This window comes from Callospermophilus lateralis, chromosome 15 (genome assembly GCF_048772815.1).
Source record: "Callospermophilus lateralis isolate mCalLat2 chromosome 15, mCalLat2.hap1, whole genome shotgun sequence".
Taxonomy (NCBI): domain Eukaryota; kingdom Metazoa; phylum Chordata; class Mammalia; order Rodentia; family Sciuridae; genus Callospermophilus; species Callospermophilus lateralis.
This window is the reverse complement of record NC_135319.1, coordinates 67,311,311-67,330,155: the sequence shown is the minus strand read 5'-3', so window position 1 is coordinate 67,330,155 and position 18,845 is coordinate 67,311,311. Positions and strand designations below refer to the sequence as shown.

Genomic DNA, 18,845 nt, shown 5'->3' with positions numbered 1-18,845 from the left:
CCTTCCCCCAACACACACACTCAAAAGTTAATTAGGTGAAGAATGGATCAAAGGGGAGAGATTCGGAGACAGGAAAATCACTTATGAAACTCTTACAATTGTCCAGGTAAGAAATAATGAGAATTTAAACTAGAATGGCAATAAAGGGATTAGAAAGGAACTGATGAGATGAAAACATTTTGGAGGCTGATTCAATCCACAGAATTTATGGTGGAACTGATGGAAATTAGCAAGGGGGATAGAAATAATCTAGGGCTGATTCTGAAATTTTGAATCTGGATAACTAGGATGCCATTAAGAGAAAGTGGGATATTGAAAAACATGATTTGGGGCTAAAATAAATAGTTCTGTTTCTCACATTTGAATATACTGAACACTATAGAACAACACTTAAAAATGGTTAAGGCTGTACATTTTCTTTATTAGTGCATTGTAATTTTACATAGTAGTGAAATCCTTCATGCCATATCTGTACATGCAGAAAACAAATTGATTAATCACATTCCCCAGGACATTCCCTTTCCCTTCTCTCCTCCCTCCCCCAATCTGCTTGTTCTACTCCATTGATTTCCCTTCTATTGTTATTATTAACATTTTATTGGTGCATTATAATTATACATAACCTGGGGTTCTCTGTGTTATAATTGTACATGGACATGGGATAATTTGGTAGCTTTCATTCCTTGGTACTTCCTCATGTCCCTGCTCCCTCCCCCCCCAGTCTTTTTATTCTATTCTCTTGGCTTCTCCTCAATTCTCATGAAAGGTTGTAAATTTTATGTTATGTGTTTTTTACCACAGTTAAAAAGAAGAAATAGGATCAATAAAAGATTAATTAAAGTAAGCGATTGTGTGTCAGCAACAGCAATCAGCTAAAGGACAGAAGAATTCCTTAGTTGTGAATTGTTGGCCGAGTAAAGGAGACAAATGGCCATCATTCAGCTTAGTCCTGTGGAAATGAAACATGATTTCTGGTGACCACATGAGCCTGTCCAAAAGTTAGCTCTTGCCCTCTGATTTGGGTGGAGAAGAGGCATTCTTTGAAATGGGAATATTAGACCCCCAAAGACAGATGAAATATATAGATACGGATATATATATATTATATTATATTATATTTTAAGTGGATACCATATGACACACACAGTTGTCCTACCCCTCTACTACTCGTACCTCTGTTGCTATGCTTGAGGAAGAATTGTGACATTACACTTCATCTATAGGCATCCATGGCGTCTTGCCTGACCATTGTTTATATTATTGAGCAGCCCAGGGTCCCCTGAGCACCGGTCTAAATGGTTCCTCATGACAGTGTTTCATGGATATGTTTCCTGACAATCATGGTTATTCCTTCTTCATCCATCACTCCCAGGTCTCTCATATGAGAGAAAATTGCAAACCATGAATAGAGAGCTGAAAATTAGGAAACTTCTGTTTCCATCAATTTTGTCATGCAAAACACCTGTTTATTGTGCACAAGCTACAAAGTAAATGTTCATTGTTTCATATGCAGCAGCTTTGTAAAGTGATGATGTTGATTCCTTTCTAATATGTAATAATCTAAAACTATTAGACTACATGAATGCCCATTAAGCAAGGTATTGACCATATATATGCAATTTGGATTTTTACACTTTACTTTTATTTTTTTTTCATTTAATATAATTTTATTTTTTTATTATTATTATTGTTCAAAACATTACAATGCTCTTGACATATCATATTTCATACATTTGATTCAAGTGGGCTATGAAGTCCCATTTTTACCACGTGTACAGATTGCAGAATCACATTGGTTACACATCCACATTTATACATACTGCCATACTAGTGTCTGTTGTATTTTGCTGCCTTTCCTATCCCCTACTATCCCCCCTCCCCTCCCTTTCCCTCCCCTCCCCTCCCTTCTTCTCTCTCTACACCATCTACTGTAATTCATTTCTCTCTCTTGGTTTTTTTTTTTCCCCTTTCCCCTCACCTCCTCTTATATGTAATTTTGTATACCAATGCAGGTCTCCTTCCATTTCCATACAATTCCCCTTCTCTCTCCCTTTCCCTCCCATCTCTTGTCCTTGTTTAATGGTAATCTTCTTCTCATGCTTTTCCTCCCTGCTCTGTTTTGAGTTGCCCTCCTTATATCAAAGAAGACATTTGGCATTTGTTTTTAAGGGATTGGCTAGCTTCACTTCGCATAATCTGCTCTAATGCCATCCATTTCCCTGCAAATGCCATGATTTTGTTATTTTTTAGTGCTGAGTAATATTCTACACTTTACTTTTAAAAAATTTAACAGCTTTATCTAGGCATAGTGGGATATACAGTAAACTGTAAATCTTTAAGGGCTAAAATTTAGCAAGTTTTGACATTAGTATGTACATGTGAATGCATCACCATAATTAAAACAATGAACACACCCTCAACTCTCAGTTTCCTCCTGCCTCTTTGCCTTTCTTCCCTTCCTTCTATCCCTCCCCAACCTCCCATATTATCTTCCAAAAAACTGTTGAGTTGATTTTTGTCACTATGGACTAGTTTGCACTTTGTATAACTTTACATAAATGGAATCACACACTATATAATCTTTTCATCTAGGTGTTTTCACTCAGTATACCATTTTAAGATTCTTCCATGAGGTTCATTTATCAATAGTTAAATTATTTTTATTGGCGAGTAATATTCCATTGTAAAACTATACCACATTTTGTGTACTCATGCACTTTTTGATGGTCATTGGAGGGTACTGATTATGAAATCTGGTATGAATGGACATTGTGTTAATCAGCATTCTGTTACTATAACAATACCTGAGATAATCAGCTTATAATGAGAAAAGGTTTATTTTGGCTCATGGTTTCAGAAAATCCAGCTCATGATTGGTTGGCCTTGTTACTTTTAAGCCTGTGGCAAGGCAGTACATCATGGCAGGAGTTATGGATAGAGCAAAATTGCTCACCTTATGGCCAGGAAGAGGAGGAGAAAGTTGCGGATTCCATAATTCCCTTTAGTGGCACTCTCCTTAATAACCTAAAATCCTTCCACTAGGCCCTACCTCTTAAAGGTTCTATCACCTCCTAGTAACTATACTCTGGGGACCAATCTTTTAACATATGGACCTTTGGGGACATTCAAGATCCATACCATAGCAGTAGACCTCTGCTCTTATAGACATTACCTTTAACCATTTCAGATAAATAGAAATGTAATGACTGAGTCATTTGGTAGATACATGCTTAACATTTTAAGAAACTATCAAAATTTCTGAGGTTGTGCCTCAATGGTAGAGTGCTTGACTAGCACATGAGAGGCACTGGGTTTGATCCTCAACATCACATAAAAATAAATAAATAAATAAATAAAGGAATTGTGTCCATCTACAACTAAACATATTTTTTAAAAACTGCCAAAATTTTCCAAAGTGGTTGTAACATTTTACATTTCTACTAGCAGCATGTGGAAATTGGAGGTACCTGAAGATTCCATTACATTCTATAAATAGTTTTCAATCATATTGAGCACCTAAAATCCTTCCACTAGGCCCTACCTACTACATGCTAAATAACTGTTAGGTTCTGACGAGACAGCAGTCAACAGGATATAGTTCTTATCCTTAAGCAAATCAGATGAGTAAATAGGCAGTTTCCTTTGCAGGGGGAGCACCAAGGTAGTGAGGGGTGCTGGTAAGGGGTGAAACTGGAAATTGAGCAGTGAGAAAGATGAAGAAATCTGGAGATGAAGCTGGGAAGATTGCTGTGAAAGGCGTTTTCATGATTGCAAACCCTTTGGTTGTCTTCATTATTGTGAAACTATCTTTACACCTGCTACAGTTCTTCCAGCTTTATACAGTATGCACTTTGACATAATGTCATGTCCCTGAGATTTTTGACAATTGTGGTCATGACTTAAGTGCACAATTATGCATCTGTTATGGGAGAAGGGCCCGGTGAAACTCTGTGAGGAATTAAAAAGCCAGAGGACAGCCCATCCTGGTATGAGATGTAGACGTGGACAGAGGTGGATTTGCAATAAGGCTATATTAGGGCTCCTTGAACTACAATTTGCTTTTGTAAAGTTTATAAGAACAAGATATTTTTGTATTCTTTTTCTTAAAAAAGGTTCCCAACCCGGTATATAAGCTTCAGATCCATGAAATCTGGATCAGCCCAAGATAGAGAGAATGCTGATTTACATTATTCCTCTTCTTGTGCGATTGTTTTGTGGTTATTGTTTCTGTTTTATAACTAGTTAGGAGATGGCTTTCTAAGGAAGAATATTTGAGTTCTAAACATTTGAACAACCTAAAGCCCACTGAGTGAATTTTTAATTTTTTGCTTTAAAGTTAAAGTAAAAAAGTAAGATGATTAAATGTTTATTCTTACAATATAAGTTGGGATCTCTTCCAACAAGAGCGAACATCTCACTATCTATGTATTGTGTATTTTAATTTTATCTACAATATTTGTCACTTTCTCTGACTTTTTGCATTCCGTTTTGGTATTAATTTTCCCTGTTTTTTTTTTTTTAACCTTCTATTTCTCCCGAGGTATTATCTGTTGTGTTGATTTTACTCTGGTATTTCTGGTAGTTTAATTTTTATTTCTAAACATTTTTTTCTTTTCTTTCCAATTCTTTAATTATTCTGTTCTTTTACCTGTGAGTTTTTCTGATTTGTTATTTTTTTCATGTTCTAAATAAAAATATTTTCCCATTTGGTTTGAAGAAAAGTGTAACAGTTTTAATTTGTTTCTGATAGGCTTTCATTGTCTGTAGAAATATTATTCTGCTTCTTAATTTCCTTTTCCTTATAATAACTTTTTAGCAGAAATTGTCCGTAATACTTTTTGTAGCTTATTCCTATGTGATATCAGCTTCCCTGAAATTTTGGGGAAGTTATGGGTATAGCTTAAAAATAGGATAACTTAGGCTACATGGTGCATACCTGTAATCCCAGCTACTTGGGAAATTGAGACAGGAGGCCACAGGTTGAGGCCACTGTTGGCAACTTAGCAAGACCCAGTCTAAATGAATAAGTGCTAGGAGCATAACTCAGAGGTAAAGCACCCCTGGGTTGTAAACCCCCCCCCTCAAAAAAAAAGGTGAACTTTTTTCCCCTTGGCTCTATGATCCTAATTCTGCTGAATTTTGATTCTACTCCAAGAAGTTACTCCTCTGTATGTGGCCATGTTCTGAAATGCAGCTCGTAAGTTTTTAGGGGCCAGATTGCTCTAGGCAGATTTTACAGTGGGCTGCACACACTCCCCCATCCCAATAGGATTAGGCCAGAGTCCTCCAGTTTAGCCACTTGTTATTGAACCACTTCATTTTACTGTGGGTATACTGGGTTTTTCAGTTTGGAGTTTGTCAGTTGTCTTGTGGCTTCCTCTGCTTTCCCCCATCCAGAGAATGGGGGGAAAACTGGGTTGCAGTGGTACAGAACTTGTGACTATTGATTTGCTCTCACTTGCTGGTATATGGGGTTCACAGCGTTCTGCAGAATGTGACCCATGGATCTGGAGTTTGTCATGCAGTTGCTCTCCCAGTGTTCCATGGGGATTTGGGGAGGTTAAGTAACAGTGACATCATCATTGCTGTCCATCAAATATCTCTATTCTATTTTTGGGGAAAAAAAGTGCAAAAATGATACAATCTATTTCTTTTTTTAAATTTTTTTAAGACATTGATGGACGTTTATTTTGTTCATTTATTTATATGCAGTGCTGAGAATTGAACCCAGTGCCTCACACATGTTAGGCAAGTGCTCTACCACTGAGCCACAACTCTAGCTCCTATATTCTATTTCTTAAAAAAAATAATAAAGTCCAGAGGTCTGTATGATAAATTGGAATCCTCTCCACTCCATAGTCCTATTCCCCAGAGGTACTTACTATTAGTGTGAGTTCCATATCTCTCCAAGCATTGTCTATCCTTTTACTATGTATGTATTTTCCTATCACTTTACTGTCTACATTTTTACTGCAATTTTGTCTCTCCACTTCAAAACATATTGGGGATATCTTTAAGTACTAATATAATCTGATAATTCTTATTATTGATCACAGTTACTAAGTGGATATTTCTCTCAGGAAGGATACAAAGTGCTTCTAGTTGCTTTGAAATAAATATTTACCTAGTGTGCAGGTTCTTCACAGGTACTTGAAGGTGTTGGCTTCAGTCTCAGAGAATTTGGCCCCAGGGCCATGGTGCAAAAACCTTGGCAGGAAACTTCAGATTGTTTTGCTTTAAGAAATTTTGTTTGGGAAGTAGTTGAGGTAAAGAACCCTCTGGCCTGGGATGCTTCAATGATGCTTTTCCTTTTCTCCAGCTGGGTATGGGGTTTAGTCTTGGGTCCATGAAGGAGGTTATTGGGCTCCATCAAGAGGCTGAAACAGGGAAGGACAACCAGGGAGTCTCAGCGGGAGACTCTGGGCTCTGCTCCAACACAGTGAATCACACTGAACAAGTCCCTTTCCCTCTCTGGCTCAGATACAAATTTTACTTGCCTAGAAAATTGTTTCAAAATGCATTTAAATTTCATTTCAAGCAGGTAAAGAAGATACACAAGTATGCACTTGCAAGCTCTATTTGGAAAGCCCAGCTCCCTTTTGTCCCTTCACATCTGTGCATTGTCTGCTTGGGCCCTAGAAGCCTTGGAATGCATACCCTGGGACTAGGCAATTTTACAGGCTGTGTTTCTGCTAGGTCACCTAAGGAGTTGTTAGATTGGGGATGCCTGGGCTCCACACCAGCTGAACTTAGACTCTCCCAGGGTCACGCAGGAAGCAGCACTTTCATCTCTACCACTTTTAAAATATGTTCTGTTGCTCACCAATGTGTGACAGCTCCTGCTGAGGTCCAATCCAGGATATCTTTCTGACAGAGGGGATGGTGGGAAGGAGAAGGAAGGATGGGAAAAGATGTTTATGTTCTGCACCTGCCTTGATTCTGGAGAGGAAGGACACTTTGTTTTCTTTCCTTTCTATATAGGTTATTGGAGGCAAGGCCAAGCAGTTGTCCTGAAAGCAGGGCATTGGGACCTGGAAGGAACATGTGCAGAGGGTCAGATCATCAAGACCAGGAGGGAAGATGTAGAGACTAAGGCAGCAGAAAGAGTGATAAGGCCATCCCCACTATTATTATGAACTGGCCCTTGTTGACCACCAGGTGCCAATCGGGGCGCTCAAGATGCCACCAGATCTCATTTGGTCTTACAACAGCCTTCAGAGGCAGTTGTACTTGTTCATAAAAAATTAGAAAATTTTTATTGTCCCAGGTGAATGAGTGTTTGATTTAGGACTCAAACCCAGGTGTGAATGATGCTGAAGACAGACAGATCCCCTGTTCCCTCAATGGGATGCATGGCATACAGAAGGGAGCCAGCGGGTCCCGATCCAAGGAACATCAATCTGCTGGGTCATAATCTGCACAAAATTGTTTGCAAGAAACACTGAACAGAGTCCATTCAGCAGGCAGGCTCCTAAAGGAGACAGATCAGCTTACTAAATAAACCGTGCACCTATTTCCTAGAGAACTCACTGACACCTAGCCAATTCCCAGTATGCTATTTTTATTTGAGAAATCCAAACTATGTTCACAGAATCTTGCAAGGACCATTCCCCTTAAAATAGGTTCTTACCTTATATAAATGATACACCAATAGTCTTCCTGAGATTTTTTTTTAAATTTTAATATTTATTTATTTCTTTTTTTAGTTTTTGGTGGACACAACATCATTGTTTGTATGTGGTGCTGAGGATCGAACCCAGGCCGCACGCATGCTAGGCAAGCGCGCTACCGCTTGAGCCACATCCCCAGCCCCCTTCCTGAGATTTTTAAAAGAAAGATATTTGGGGCTTCTCCCCAAATTTATGAATCAGAGATTCTTGTGATAAAACTTGGGAATATTATCTTTAAAAATTTCCCCTGGTCTGTGGCTCAGGAGGCTGAGGCAGGAGGATTACAAGTTCAAAGCCAGCCTCTGCAACTTAGCAAGGCCCTAAGCAACTTAGAAAACCCTGTCTCAAAATAAAAAAATAGAAATTTAAAAAATGGGGAGGCTAGTGATGTGGCTCAATCCTTGGTACAAAAAAAAAAAAAAAAAAAAAAAGCTTTCCTGGTGATTCTACCTTTCAGCCAGGATTGGGAACTATTGGCTCAAACCATAATGAATCACTGGGAGTAGGCGATAACTTTCCTAATTGAAATGGATCAGATGGGGGTTACCCAGGAAGCCCCAGATGGCAGATAGCCTGCTAATTTCTTCCTTAACCTTTCATTCTTCCTACTTTCCCGGCGCCCTCCCCCATCCCTTCTCATTCTTCTTGTTTCAAAATTTGTCCTACTCTAAGCTGGCTAGCCAACAGCACTTGGAACAGTAGCACCGCATGGTGGAGAGAAACTCTACAGCACTATGGAAAAGCACACACAGTCCATGGTCTTGAGAAATGGTAGGGGCCATAGGAATCAGCTTAAAATTTAACAGTGTAATTAGTCATTTAAGGTCCTTTGTATACACAGGTGTATTTGGACTGAGAGTCTTGATTTCAGTATATAGAATAAGAAGATGGAATTTATCTACAGAGGACACCCATGTATAATAACCTTAATATTCCAGAAAATGTTTCAGGTCTCCAGAATCCTTTGTGTTTTGTTTTTTTTTTTTTAATAACCCAGAAGTTCTTTGAAGTCAAGAATCAATCTAATTCACATCCATATCTGCTGTGCTTGGTGCAATATTACAAAAAAATTTTAAAAGGAACATAATAGGTATTTGTTGAATAAATGAATTTCAGGGTCAGACTTAAGGGGCTCTCTACTAGATTGCATTGATAGATGGAAATATTCACAGAAGGAGTTTCTTACTTAGAAAAACTTTCCTGGGTAGAATACATGGGTAAAGATGAAGAGAAATGAAGACATTTCTATTTAGAGCTCCAATCCTAGGTATATTTGAGCTTATCTCTAAATCCCTTAATCCTTTTTATCACAAATATCCACACTGGGAGGCGAGCTTTGTGAGAAACAGGCATGCAAAAACATGTTTGCAGTTATGAAAGCATGTGGAAAGGATAGTTTTTCTATTGTTTCTTTTCTCCTTGATTTGGCCTGATTTCTGAACCAACACACCTATCACTTAGAGACTGGTGATGCTGCTTTCTGGATAGAAACTTTTTTTTTTTTTTTTTTTTTTTTTTGAGAGAGAGAGAGAGAGAGAGAGAGAGAGAGAGAATTTTATTATTTATTTTTTAGTTATCGGCGGACACAACATCTTTGTTTGTATGTGGTGCTGAGGATCGAACCCGGGCTGCACGCATGCCAGGCGAGAGCGCTACCGCTTGAGCCACATCCCCAGCCCATGGATAGAAATTTTTAACATAAATAATTGTTTTGAACACTACCAAGGAAAACGTTAGCATCATTCTAGACTCTTCTTCCCTCTCTGCACTCTTGAGCTCAGATTTCCACTCAAATCAACTTTAACCTTTCCTGAGCCAGCAGTTCTACAGCAAGGTTGATTACAAGGTGCTGAAAATGGTGTAATAGAGAGCATGCAGGGAAGGGAGAACTCTTCCTGTCCCCTTAAATTAGACAGGTGCAACCTGTAAGAAACAAGGAACTGAGAACTGGCTAACAGCAGGGAAAGTAGTAGATTGTGCAGGTTCCATACTGCAGGGATGTCAGGATCCAAGGTCACTAGGAGGTCAGTTTGAGAATTCAGATGTCTGGATGATTTGAAGGTCTCTTTTTTCTGTCCTAAAGAGATTAGATAGGCATTTTTTTTGTGTGTGTGTGACAACTTTTTCTGATCATGTAATTTTAGAAATGTTGAGATCAGGAAGAGAATATGTACTTTATCATTCCATGAAGGGTCTCCTCAGCAATGGGCTAAATGAATAACCCTGCAGTGGTATATAGCCCTGTGCGTTAATGTTTAACATATAAACCCTTAGGAAGTTCACCCTGTGTTTTTATCATTGAGGTTAAGATTTTAAGCGCTTTACACAAATGGTTTATTAATTCTTCCACCATTCCTGTAACTACATAAGGGGCCAGAATGAGAAAACACAGCAATCACATCTCTGAGCCAAAAAGAGCTGCGCTAATCATTTCTATTTCTCAACTGACAGAGGTTTTGTTGTTTTTAATATGCTTCACTGTCCCCACTAGATAGCTTCTTTGTCAAGGAGAGATTGCCAAGCTTAAGAAATGTGCTAAAATTTTTCAAGATGGCTTTATCTTCTTGCTGTTTGTGTAAAGACCTTACCAGATCTGACTGTGAAAGGTGGCATTTCTTGGTTGACTAGGTTCTGAGAGTAAGTCCTTTGAACTTCTTTGAAGGTGAAGTGCTGGGAGCCATCAGCCAAGTAGGTATGACAAATTCCTTGCCAGCTTACTCCCATGCTGTCTAGTGGAAGGACATCTGAAAGGTGACCTTGCTCAAGGACCAGGGCAGGATCCGTGTTTAGGGTGTTCCCCCTTTAGAATAGGGCGGTTTAGCATAATAGGAGATTAGGGTGTTCCCCCTTTAGAATAGGGCGTATCCTGCTGCTGAGTTCCTCTTGAGTGCTTAGGGTCAGACAGTATATTTTGGGAGACAGAAGCCCATGCGGAGTGGATTTGGGAGACAGTGGATTTGGGCAGAGAACGTGGATTCCCCCAGAGCGTGTTTGTAGACGGCCGGTGTGAGTTCGGGAATAAAGAATTGCTGTTTGAATCTACAAGCTGTGTGGAGACTCGTGATTTGTGCCCAGCCAGAGACTGCGGCAGTGAAGATTAGGCTGATCTGAGGCAAAATAATGTAATAGAGAGTTACCCCCATTCCCTCCTGGTTTGGGGCCCCTCCTGTCCCTGAGCCTACATGTTTTCTGCTCAAAGGTTAAACTAAGGTCAAGTTCAACCTTTCTCTCTCTCCCCCACCCCTCTTTTTTTAACCTTTATTTTTATTTATTTTTATGTGGTGCTGAGGATCGAACCCAGTGTCTCACACGTGCTAGGAAAGCACTCTACCACTGAGCTAGAACCCCAGCCCCTCAACCTTCTCTCTTTTTAAGAAACTCAAATTGTTCAATTTCTCCTCCCTGAATAAAGCCTTGAAAGGTGACATAGAGGGTTGAGAGCTCTTGCATAGCATGGGTGGGGCCCCCAGAGTCTGTCTTCAGAACTGCAGGGTGGGGGAGAAGAAGATTGGTTAATCTGATCAGCTAATGCTCATGTTTGCTAACTCCATTTCTTTCCTTCCACATTCACCTTATTTCGCTATGGCTTTTGTCCATTGCTGGTTATCCATACCCTCCAAAGCATTGGAATCCGTTGACTCCTCTTTCCTTCTTACACATTCTTCCCTTAAGTCTTAGGACTCCATTTACTCCTGGTTTTCCTCTAACATGGAACATTCTGGCCACCCCTTCTCAGTCTCCTGTATGGCTGCTTCTCCTCTGCACAGCTCTTAATTGTTCCTTCTTAGTGAGCTCTCTAAGGACCTCTTCCCATCACACTCTAGCCTGCATTCTCAATATGCTCCAGGGTTTGGATTGCCTTCTCTGTGCTCAGAATTCCCACATTTGCCCACCCATTCTGATTCCCTGAGGTTTAGACTTGCATTTCCAGGACATTTTTACGTTGATATCTCACAGGTGCTGCCACTCAGCAGGCAAAACTGAAATCACCCTTTAAAATTCTTCCTCCTTCATGTCCCTGATTCAGTGAACAATACCACCATAATTCCAGTTGCTTGTAACCAAAACTGAAACTTGGCCAATATTTCATTTTGAAACATTGTCATGTGCCACACTCTGCAAGAGCATGTATGTAAGGGGTAAGGAATTTCAGATAAGTCCCTGTCCTTGGGTTGCTTAAAATCGTGTGGGAGGAGCCCCCAACGTGATCCTGTTGGCTGCTGTCGGGTCCCAGCCGCCGCTGGCTGCCCGGCTTGGATCTCTTGCGGCCTGGCGCTCAGAATGAAATCATTGTCCTTACAACAAATACAGAAGATACTATGAAAAATAGAGTGAGGAGAACAGAAATCAATGTAGAAGGGGAAGCAAAAAATAAGGACGCAGTCATGGAAATTGACAGACAGTCAAGCTATCAAGCACATAAAATTGTTAATGTTATAACTTCCAAGGAAAATCATCTACCAGCACCATTAGTACCAGACCACAAACTGAATCAGCTTGGTGCAGAAAAGATGACAATGCAATTCAGACAATCCCTTCCAGCAACAGTTCTGGGAATCACTAAGATCATAATTTGCCTGCTTTCAAAGTTGATGAAAGTGTGCAAACTTCAAATAACAAACCAACTCAACACCTATCTTTAAATCTACAAAATTCTGTAACTACCTCAAGAGAATTGAGGATTCAGAGCACCCCAGTCATATATTCAGAAGACAGACTTGCCATAAAAGATTCAGCTTATGCACAAGGCAATGATGATCCTTTGTCTCCTATAGATGGAATTGATAAATATTCAGCTGCTTCTTACCTAAAGAATCTGCCACTTTACAGACAAGACTATAATCCCAAGCCAAAACCTTCAAATGAAATTGCAAGAGAATATATACCCAAAATTGGAATGACTACTTATAAAATAGTACCTCCCAAATCCCTGGATATACTGAAAAACTGGGAATCAGAAACCATATGGTATAAAGATGATCAAAAGATACATGCTTCAGGGAATGTGAAGGAGGTGGCCCCGCAAACACAAGACCTTGTTACTTCTGAAGGCCCAGGGGAGCTACCGCTAGATCCTAAACCAAAGCCTAACTTGAGAACAGAGCAACAGTTGCTCAAGGCTGTGAGCTCACCTGATGGTGCTGTGACTGATCCTCTGAAACCTCCCAGAATGACTAGAGACACTGGCACAGCTCCTTTTGTGCCAAATTTGGAAGAAATAAACAATATTTTGGAATTGAAATTTAAATCTTGGATTTCAAATCCCCAGGCCTAACCAAGATCTTTTTTCTTGCAGATGCAGAAGAGAGTATCAGGTCAGTATGTGACATCTGCAGCTGCCAAGAATGTCCATACTGTCCCTAATCATTCCCCTAAGGAACTAACCAAAAAAAAAAAAGAGATGGAAAGGGACACACTGCCTCCTTCAGAACAGACACTTTCTCCCTTAAGTAAAACTACTCAAATTAAAAAGATGGAAGATGACATCATCAACCAGAAACCTGCTGAAACCTCTCCTCCTCCTATAGCTCCCAAGGCTATGCTTCTTCCCGCTAGTCAGGTAGCAGCAGTAAACCTGGATATTTTGAAAACTTTTGGTGCCCCAAGACCATATTCAAGTTCTGCTCCTTCGCCATTTGCCCTTGCTGTTGTGAAGAGGTCACAGTCTTTCAGTAAGGCATGGCCCGAGTCACCCAGTGTGATTGCATCCACCCAACCTCCAGCTCACACAGAGGATGGGAAGACTTACTGTGTACACAGGTGTGCAGACATCCCACAAATTGATATGATGGATAAGCAAAATAACTCTGCACATAATGAACAAAATTCTCAACACCAACTCCAGCTGACTGCCCATCATTCACCCTTAAGAGACAAAGTTCTTTAACATTCCAAAGCCCTGACCCTGAACGGATCCGACACAGTTTACTGACTGCAATCCATTCTGGAGAGGCTGCTGCCAAATTGAAAAGGGTTACTGTTCCACCAAATACGATATCTGTGAATGGGAGGCCGGTACTCAGCCATTCCATGTCCTCTGATGCCCAGGAGGGCCATTAAGTGTGGCCCCACCACAGTGAACTTCATTGCTTCCACTTCACAGATCAGCTTCCTACCAACAGAGAACGTTGGCAAATGTATATTCAGATGTACACTAATATAATACCTATTAAAGTGTAAGAATTTGTGCTCTGGCTTTTCATGTCAAAAGAAGAATTATTAGAATTTATAATTTATAAAAAAAAAATCTTGTGGGAGGTTGGCATTAAATAAATAATTGCTCAAATTAGTACTCAGTCAACCAAGGAAAACGTTAGCGTCATTCTAGACTCTTCTTCCCTCCTGCATTGAATCATCATGTTCTAGCAATTCTCATGGTTAAGTTTTTCTACATTTGTTTTCTCCTCTGCATCCACTGCCATCAGAATCTGTCACTTAGATCATTGAAACCACTTCCTTGCTGGGTGACCCTTGACCCAGTTGTCCATTGACCATACTGCATCCATAGAGATCTTTGAAAAATGTAACTCTGCATGTTACTTCTCTTCTGAAAATACTTTTGGTTTCTACTGCCCTTGGGATGGAGTATCTTACCATGACATTGAGGGCCCTCTGGGACCCAGCCCCTCCCTGCTTAAGTCCTTACCTCCTCTATGGTCACCCTCCTCCTTGTTCTCTCTATTCCCACCATCCTCCACTGTCAGAAACTGAGAATATTCCTTTCCCTCTGCCTAGAGCACTCCCCACCCCTTCTCTCTCTAACCTTTCACTTAGCTAATTCCCATTTTCTTCAAGTGTCCAGAAGGTTTACCAGGCTAGCCCCATATCGGGCCCTCTCCCGTCCTGTGCTTTCATCATATTCATGCTAGGATGCTCCCTGAGGACAGGGCCATATCTGACTGCTTCACTGCCATCTCCCCAGCAGTACCTGGCCCAAGAGGGTTTTCAACAGGGATATGTTCATTGAACTTGTGGCATAAATCATCAACAGAGATGTTTAAAAGACCTCTGTCTTTCAGGCAACAGATGTACACTGGAATAAGGATTTTCTGGGGTGTTGTATTCCAGGAGTGTGTTTTGTCTGTGTACTTTGCAGAATGGATGACAAAGCCTAGGAATTTCAGAGTATGTAGAAGGGGAGAGTGTAGATGTGTCAGACCAATGGGAAATATTTTCGCCCAGCAGGTATTTGGAACTTTGCAATAACCCTGAAATCACACTGTGTAGGTGCTGGCTCTACCTATCATTTCTAAACCAGAGGCAGGAACTCACCAGAAAAAGGTAGTAGGGATAAGATGACCAAAGACTTGACCCTGAAAGTGTTTCATCCTAGGTCAGCAAACCTTTTGACACAGGACATAGAGAAATGCCTTTCTCAGTTTTTCCATATTAACAGAATATCTCAAAGTGAGCTTTTCTTGCCAATGAGGAAAAGGAAGGTGAATGTGAGCAGTTAGACCCTGTAATTTTCAGATTCAAAAGAAGTAATTTCTAATGTGGGAATTACCATTAATTTAGAGTATTCCCATATTCTCTATAATAAAGCAAACATTTAAAAATTGCTCTTTCTCTTCCCTTTCTCTACTTTTTTTATTTCCTTCTGTTCTTTACTTCCTTCCTTTCCCTTTCCTCCTCTTCCCACCTTTTTCCTTCTTTCCTTCATGGACAATTTCAATCCAAATGATATTAGACAAGCAGAGTAGATGATTTCTTGGAGGTTGCTTGTGGGGCAGAAATACCTAGAATGAGCTGCTATAATCTAAGTGGGAGGGGGAGCCTTATGCCAGGGGCTACCAGGCACTGGGTGCTGGAACCTGAGTGGAGTATGCACCCACATGGAGGGAGCAGCTCAGTGTGTTGTATCAGACCCCAAGGGAAATGGGGAAGGCATCCATTTGGTGAAGATGGAATACTTCAATAGTCTCAAAGAATCCTCCCTCTGGAAAGGGCTAGTTGTGGAGATCAGGGACCACCTCTGCCCACAATACTGCTCTAGGCTGTGTAATTCTGAGCAGTTTGAAACGTCTAAATTCAGTCCCAGTCTTCAAGGTTAGGAAGGCATACAAGGCAAGGTGAAAGGAAAGGCTACAACTTCATCGTATTTGTTTTCTTGCTTGCTTTATAAACCCATGCCTGAGGGCCCTCCTTTGTTCTCCTGTTGGAACCTCTCAAATGATAGGGAAGCCTGCTGAGAATCCTCCTGGTAAATTTGTTCTCCACTTTATTTTTCTAAAAGCAGAAATTAGGAAATCGGCATTTGAAAAGTCCTCTGGGCCAGTCTGTGCCTTTTGTCACAATATGATAAAAATTGCTGATAAATTTCATAACCCAAGTTGGCACAAGAGTAATTCAGTTACAAGAATAACCAGCATGTGAAAAGCAGTCACATCAGAGCCAAATGTCAGCACGTGGAGATGATCTGACCTGTGTAGAGCAGCCCCAAAGTCCCTTCCACATCTCAGGATGATCTTGTCACAGTCTCTGATCTCTGACCCACCCGGTTTTCAATGTACCTGATCTTCCAAGAGATTCGCCTTGCTCTACAAAAACCAAGATTCATGCTCCATTTACTCAAAGTTCAAATTTTCAAATTGGCCAAAGATTGTATTTTTGTGAAAAGTGAATTTGAAAACATTTTAAATCTCTCTATCTCCCTTGTTTCTTTTATTCTTTCCTTTTTTCTCTCCTTCCTTTTGACAGACAGGAACTTGTTCCCAGAAAAAGAAAGTTAAAGGAAATATCTGTCCTATAAATAAACAAACTTGTTAAAGAAGGAACAGAATTCAGGACTTGTGCTCACCATTCCATGGCTAAGAGGGTCCCCTTCTGTGCTTCAGCAAGTTCAGGAAGTTCTTCATGCCTCTTTCTCATTATCTCTAACCATTTACAGTGAATATTTCTCTGATTACACAAAAGAAGTGACTATCAGTATAAGCTGAATAGAGGAAAAGTACAAGACGTCATGTGACTATGTTTTATTCATGAGAAACAGCAGGAGAGCAGTGCAGGGTGAGGAAAGATCATAGCAGGTAATTTCCCCAGCCACACCCACAAACTCACAACAATCTCAGGCTGTTGGGTTACTAAGAGGCAACCCAAAACATTTTGCTGTACCCAGGACTTAGCTTCATATTAAAAGGGACATTTTTAAAGGTGGCAGGACTGAGGGACAGTCACATGGACAAAGGTCCCTTCCAGTTCAAAGATTCTAGATTCTAATATTTTGAGACTTTGGGAGGAGGGATGTTCAGCTGAACACAGGAAGCATTTAACCTGTCAGTGTTAAAATCTTGACATAGTCCAGTTTGGCTGAGGATGAATTAGATATTTTATTTGAATTTGGGCTTAAGCTCATTGTCACACAGATTTGAATATAGAATCTTAAAAAATAGTATTAGCTTGATTAGATGAATATAGCAGATTAGAAAGTATGACTTTCACTGATTAAATGAATCACATCTTTTTCTTTTATTGACTCATTCATTTAATTACCAGGGCAGGGGGAGAGAGAGAGGGAGAAAGAGAGAGAGAGAGAGAGAGAGAGAGAGAGAGAGAGAGAGAGAGAGAGAGAGAGAGAGAACGCAAAGATTCGGAACCCAAAATAAATGAATGCAAGTTCTTCAGGTTACAGCAAGTGCAGGACTGTGAGGGGCCTGGTGTCCACTTCTTCCCAGAGGTAATGTGGAGGGAGGCAAGTATGCAGAGACTGACAGCCCAAGTCTTACCAAGTGGAAAGAAGGAGCTACTGACAGCAGAGAGGCAGCTCCTATCTGTTCCTGCTCTAAGCTGTGCTTCTGCCTGCTGAGAAGCACCTGCTGACCCCCACTGAGTCTTAGGGCCTGCAGCTGGGGACACTCCCCATCCTCATTCCAGAAGTCATGAGGCCCTTCACCCTCTCTCCCAGTCCAGTGGCTCAGAAGGTGATCCTCATCTGGAGTGCAGGTCCTCACACCGGGAGCCAAGCAAGTCAGCTCCTGCATGTTTCCCTCCCAATCTCCTGGCAACTAACACTTTTAATTATGAACAGTGTTTTGTGGAATATTGAAAGAAACTTTTGAAAAATTGCAGCTGTTATGCTATTGTCTCCATGAAGAGAATCTCACAACTTGGCTCTAAGACTACATATCCACGTTCTTACTAGGATAGGCAGATCCTGGCCTCTTTTCTTTGTTAATAAAGTTCAGTCTTTGAAGGGGCTTCCCAAGTGGACCTGTTAGTGAACTTTGATCCCAAACCCAGCTTTCACAATATGTCCAGGTGACTACAGCGATGGGGACAACACACCCTCCAAGGGATGTTATCAGGGTCTGTTCTACCTTCTGCCAACCTTAAACCTGGGAAGATGCAGGCTAGTTTCTAACACAGGGGTTGTATAATTCATCATGGAGAGACTTTCTACCAAGTTTCTGTAGTTTCTGATTTCATCTTTGTAGAAAATATTATTAAGATATGTGCAGAAGGCCAAAGTTAATATGGAGAAAACCAAACCACATCAAAACCAAACTATTTTGTTGAGGCTAGTATACCCTTCTCACAAAATCCTTGAGAAGAATCAAACTCTGTTTCCATAAGGGGTGGAAGCTTAGTTTGAAAACATTGTCTGGCATGAAGTGGGCACCCAGTAACTGTCCCCTGAATAGTCAATGAATAGCCACTGCCCTGTTCAACTCAGCATCTGTGCTCCAACAGGATTCCCAAAGGCCAAGAATAAGCTGTAACACTTCTCCCATAAATTTGATTATTTGTAACTTGAGTTTACTTACCAAGACCTTAATAAACTTTTAACAAATTTATTGTATATGTTAAAAGGCTGAAAGCATTTGTACTCCCCATTATAGAGAGTGTGTAAGGCACCAACTCCCAAGGCCTGAGTTGCTTCCTACCTCCTTCCACTGCAGCAGTGGGCAGGTATGCAATGTGTTCTGTTCTGCTGGTGGATACGGTGGTTCTGCACTAACATTGGCTAGAGCTTTGATGATGAGAATATAGCATTTACAAAAGAAGCAGGAAGCAGCACACCAGTCCCATGGATTGACTGGATTTTAAAATGTTACAAAACATATTTACTGCCAACAAGGGACTAGGGGAGATGACTTTAAGAAGAGTTGTTGTTTTAAAGTTTTCTGCTGTTTGAGCAATAGAAAATAGCAATTCAATTTAGCAGCTGCTTAAAGT

At 40.5% G+C, this 18,845-nt stretch overlaps 1 protein-coding gene and 1 pseudogene across 1 annotated transcript in view; one reads left to right on the top strand and one right to left on the bottom strand.

Moving 5' to 3' along the window:
* The window catches only part of Wnt8b (Wnt family member 8B), a 52,385-nt gene extending 35,825 nt beyond the window's left edge, over window positions 1-16,560 (bottom strand). The window contains exon 1 of the mRNA XM_076834878.1: window positions 16,471-16,560. Within this exon, the coding sequence (XP_076690993.1) occupies window positions 16,471-16,541 (71 nt within the window). The 5' untranslated portion in view covers window positions 16,542-16,560. The remainder of the gene's footprint in view (window positions 1-16,470) is intronic.
* LOC143381497 (cordon-bleu protein-like 1 pseudogene) lies at window positions 13,144-13,730 on the top strand (annotated as a pseudogene).
* Window positions 16,561-18,845: the final 2,285 nt, after the last annotated feature.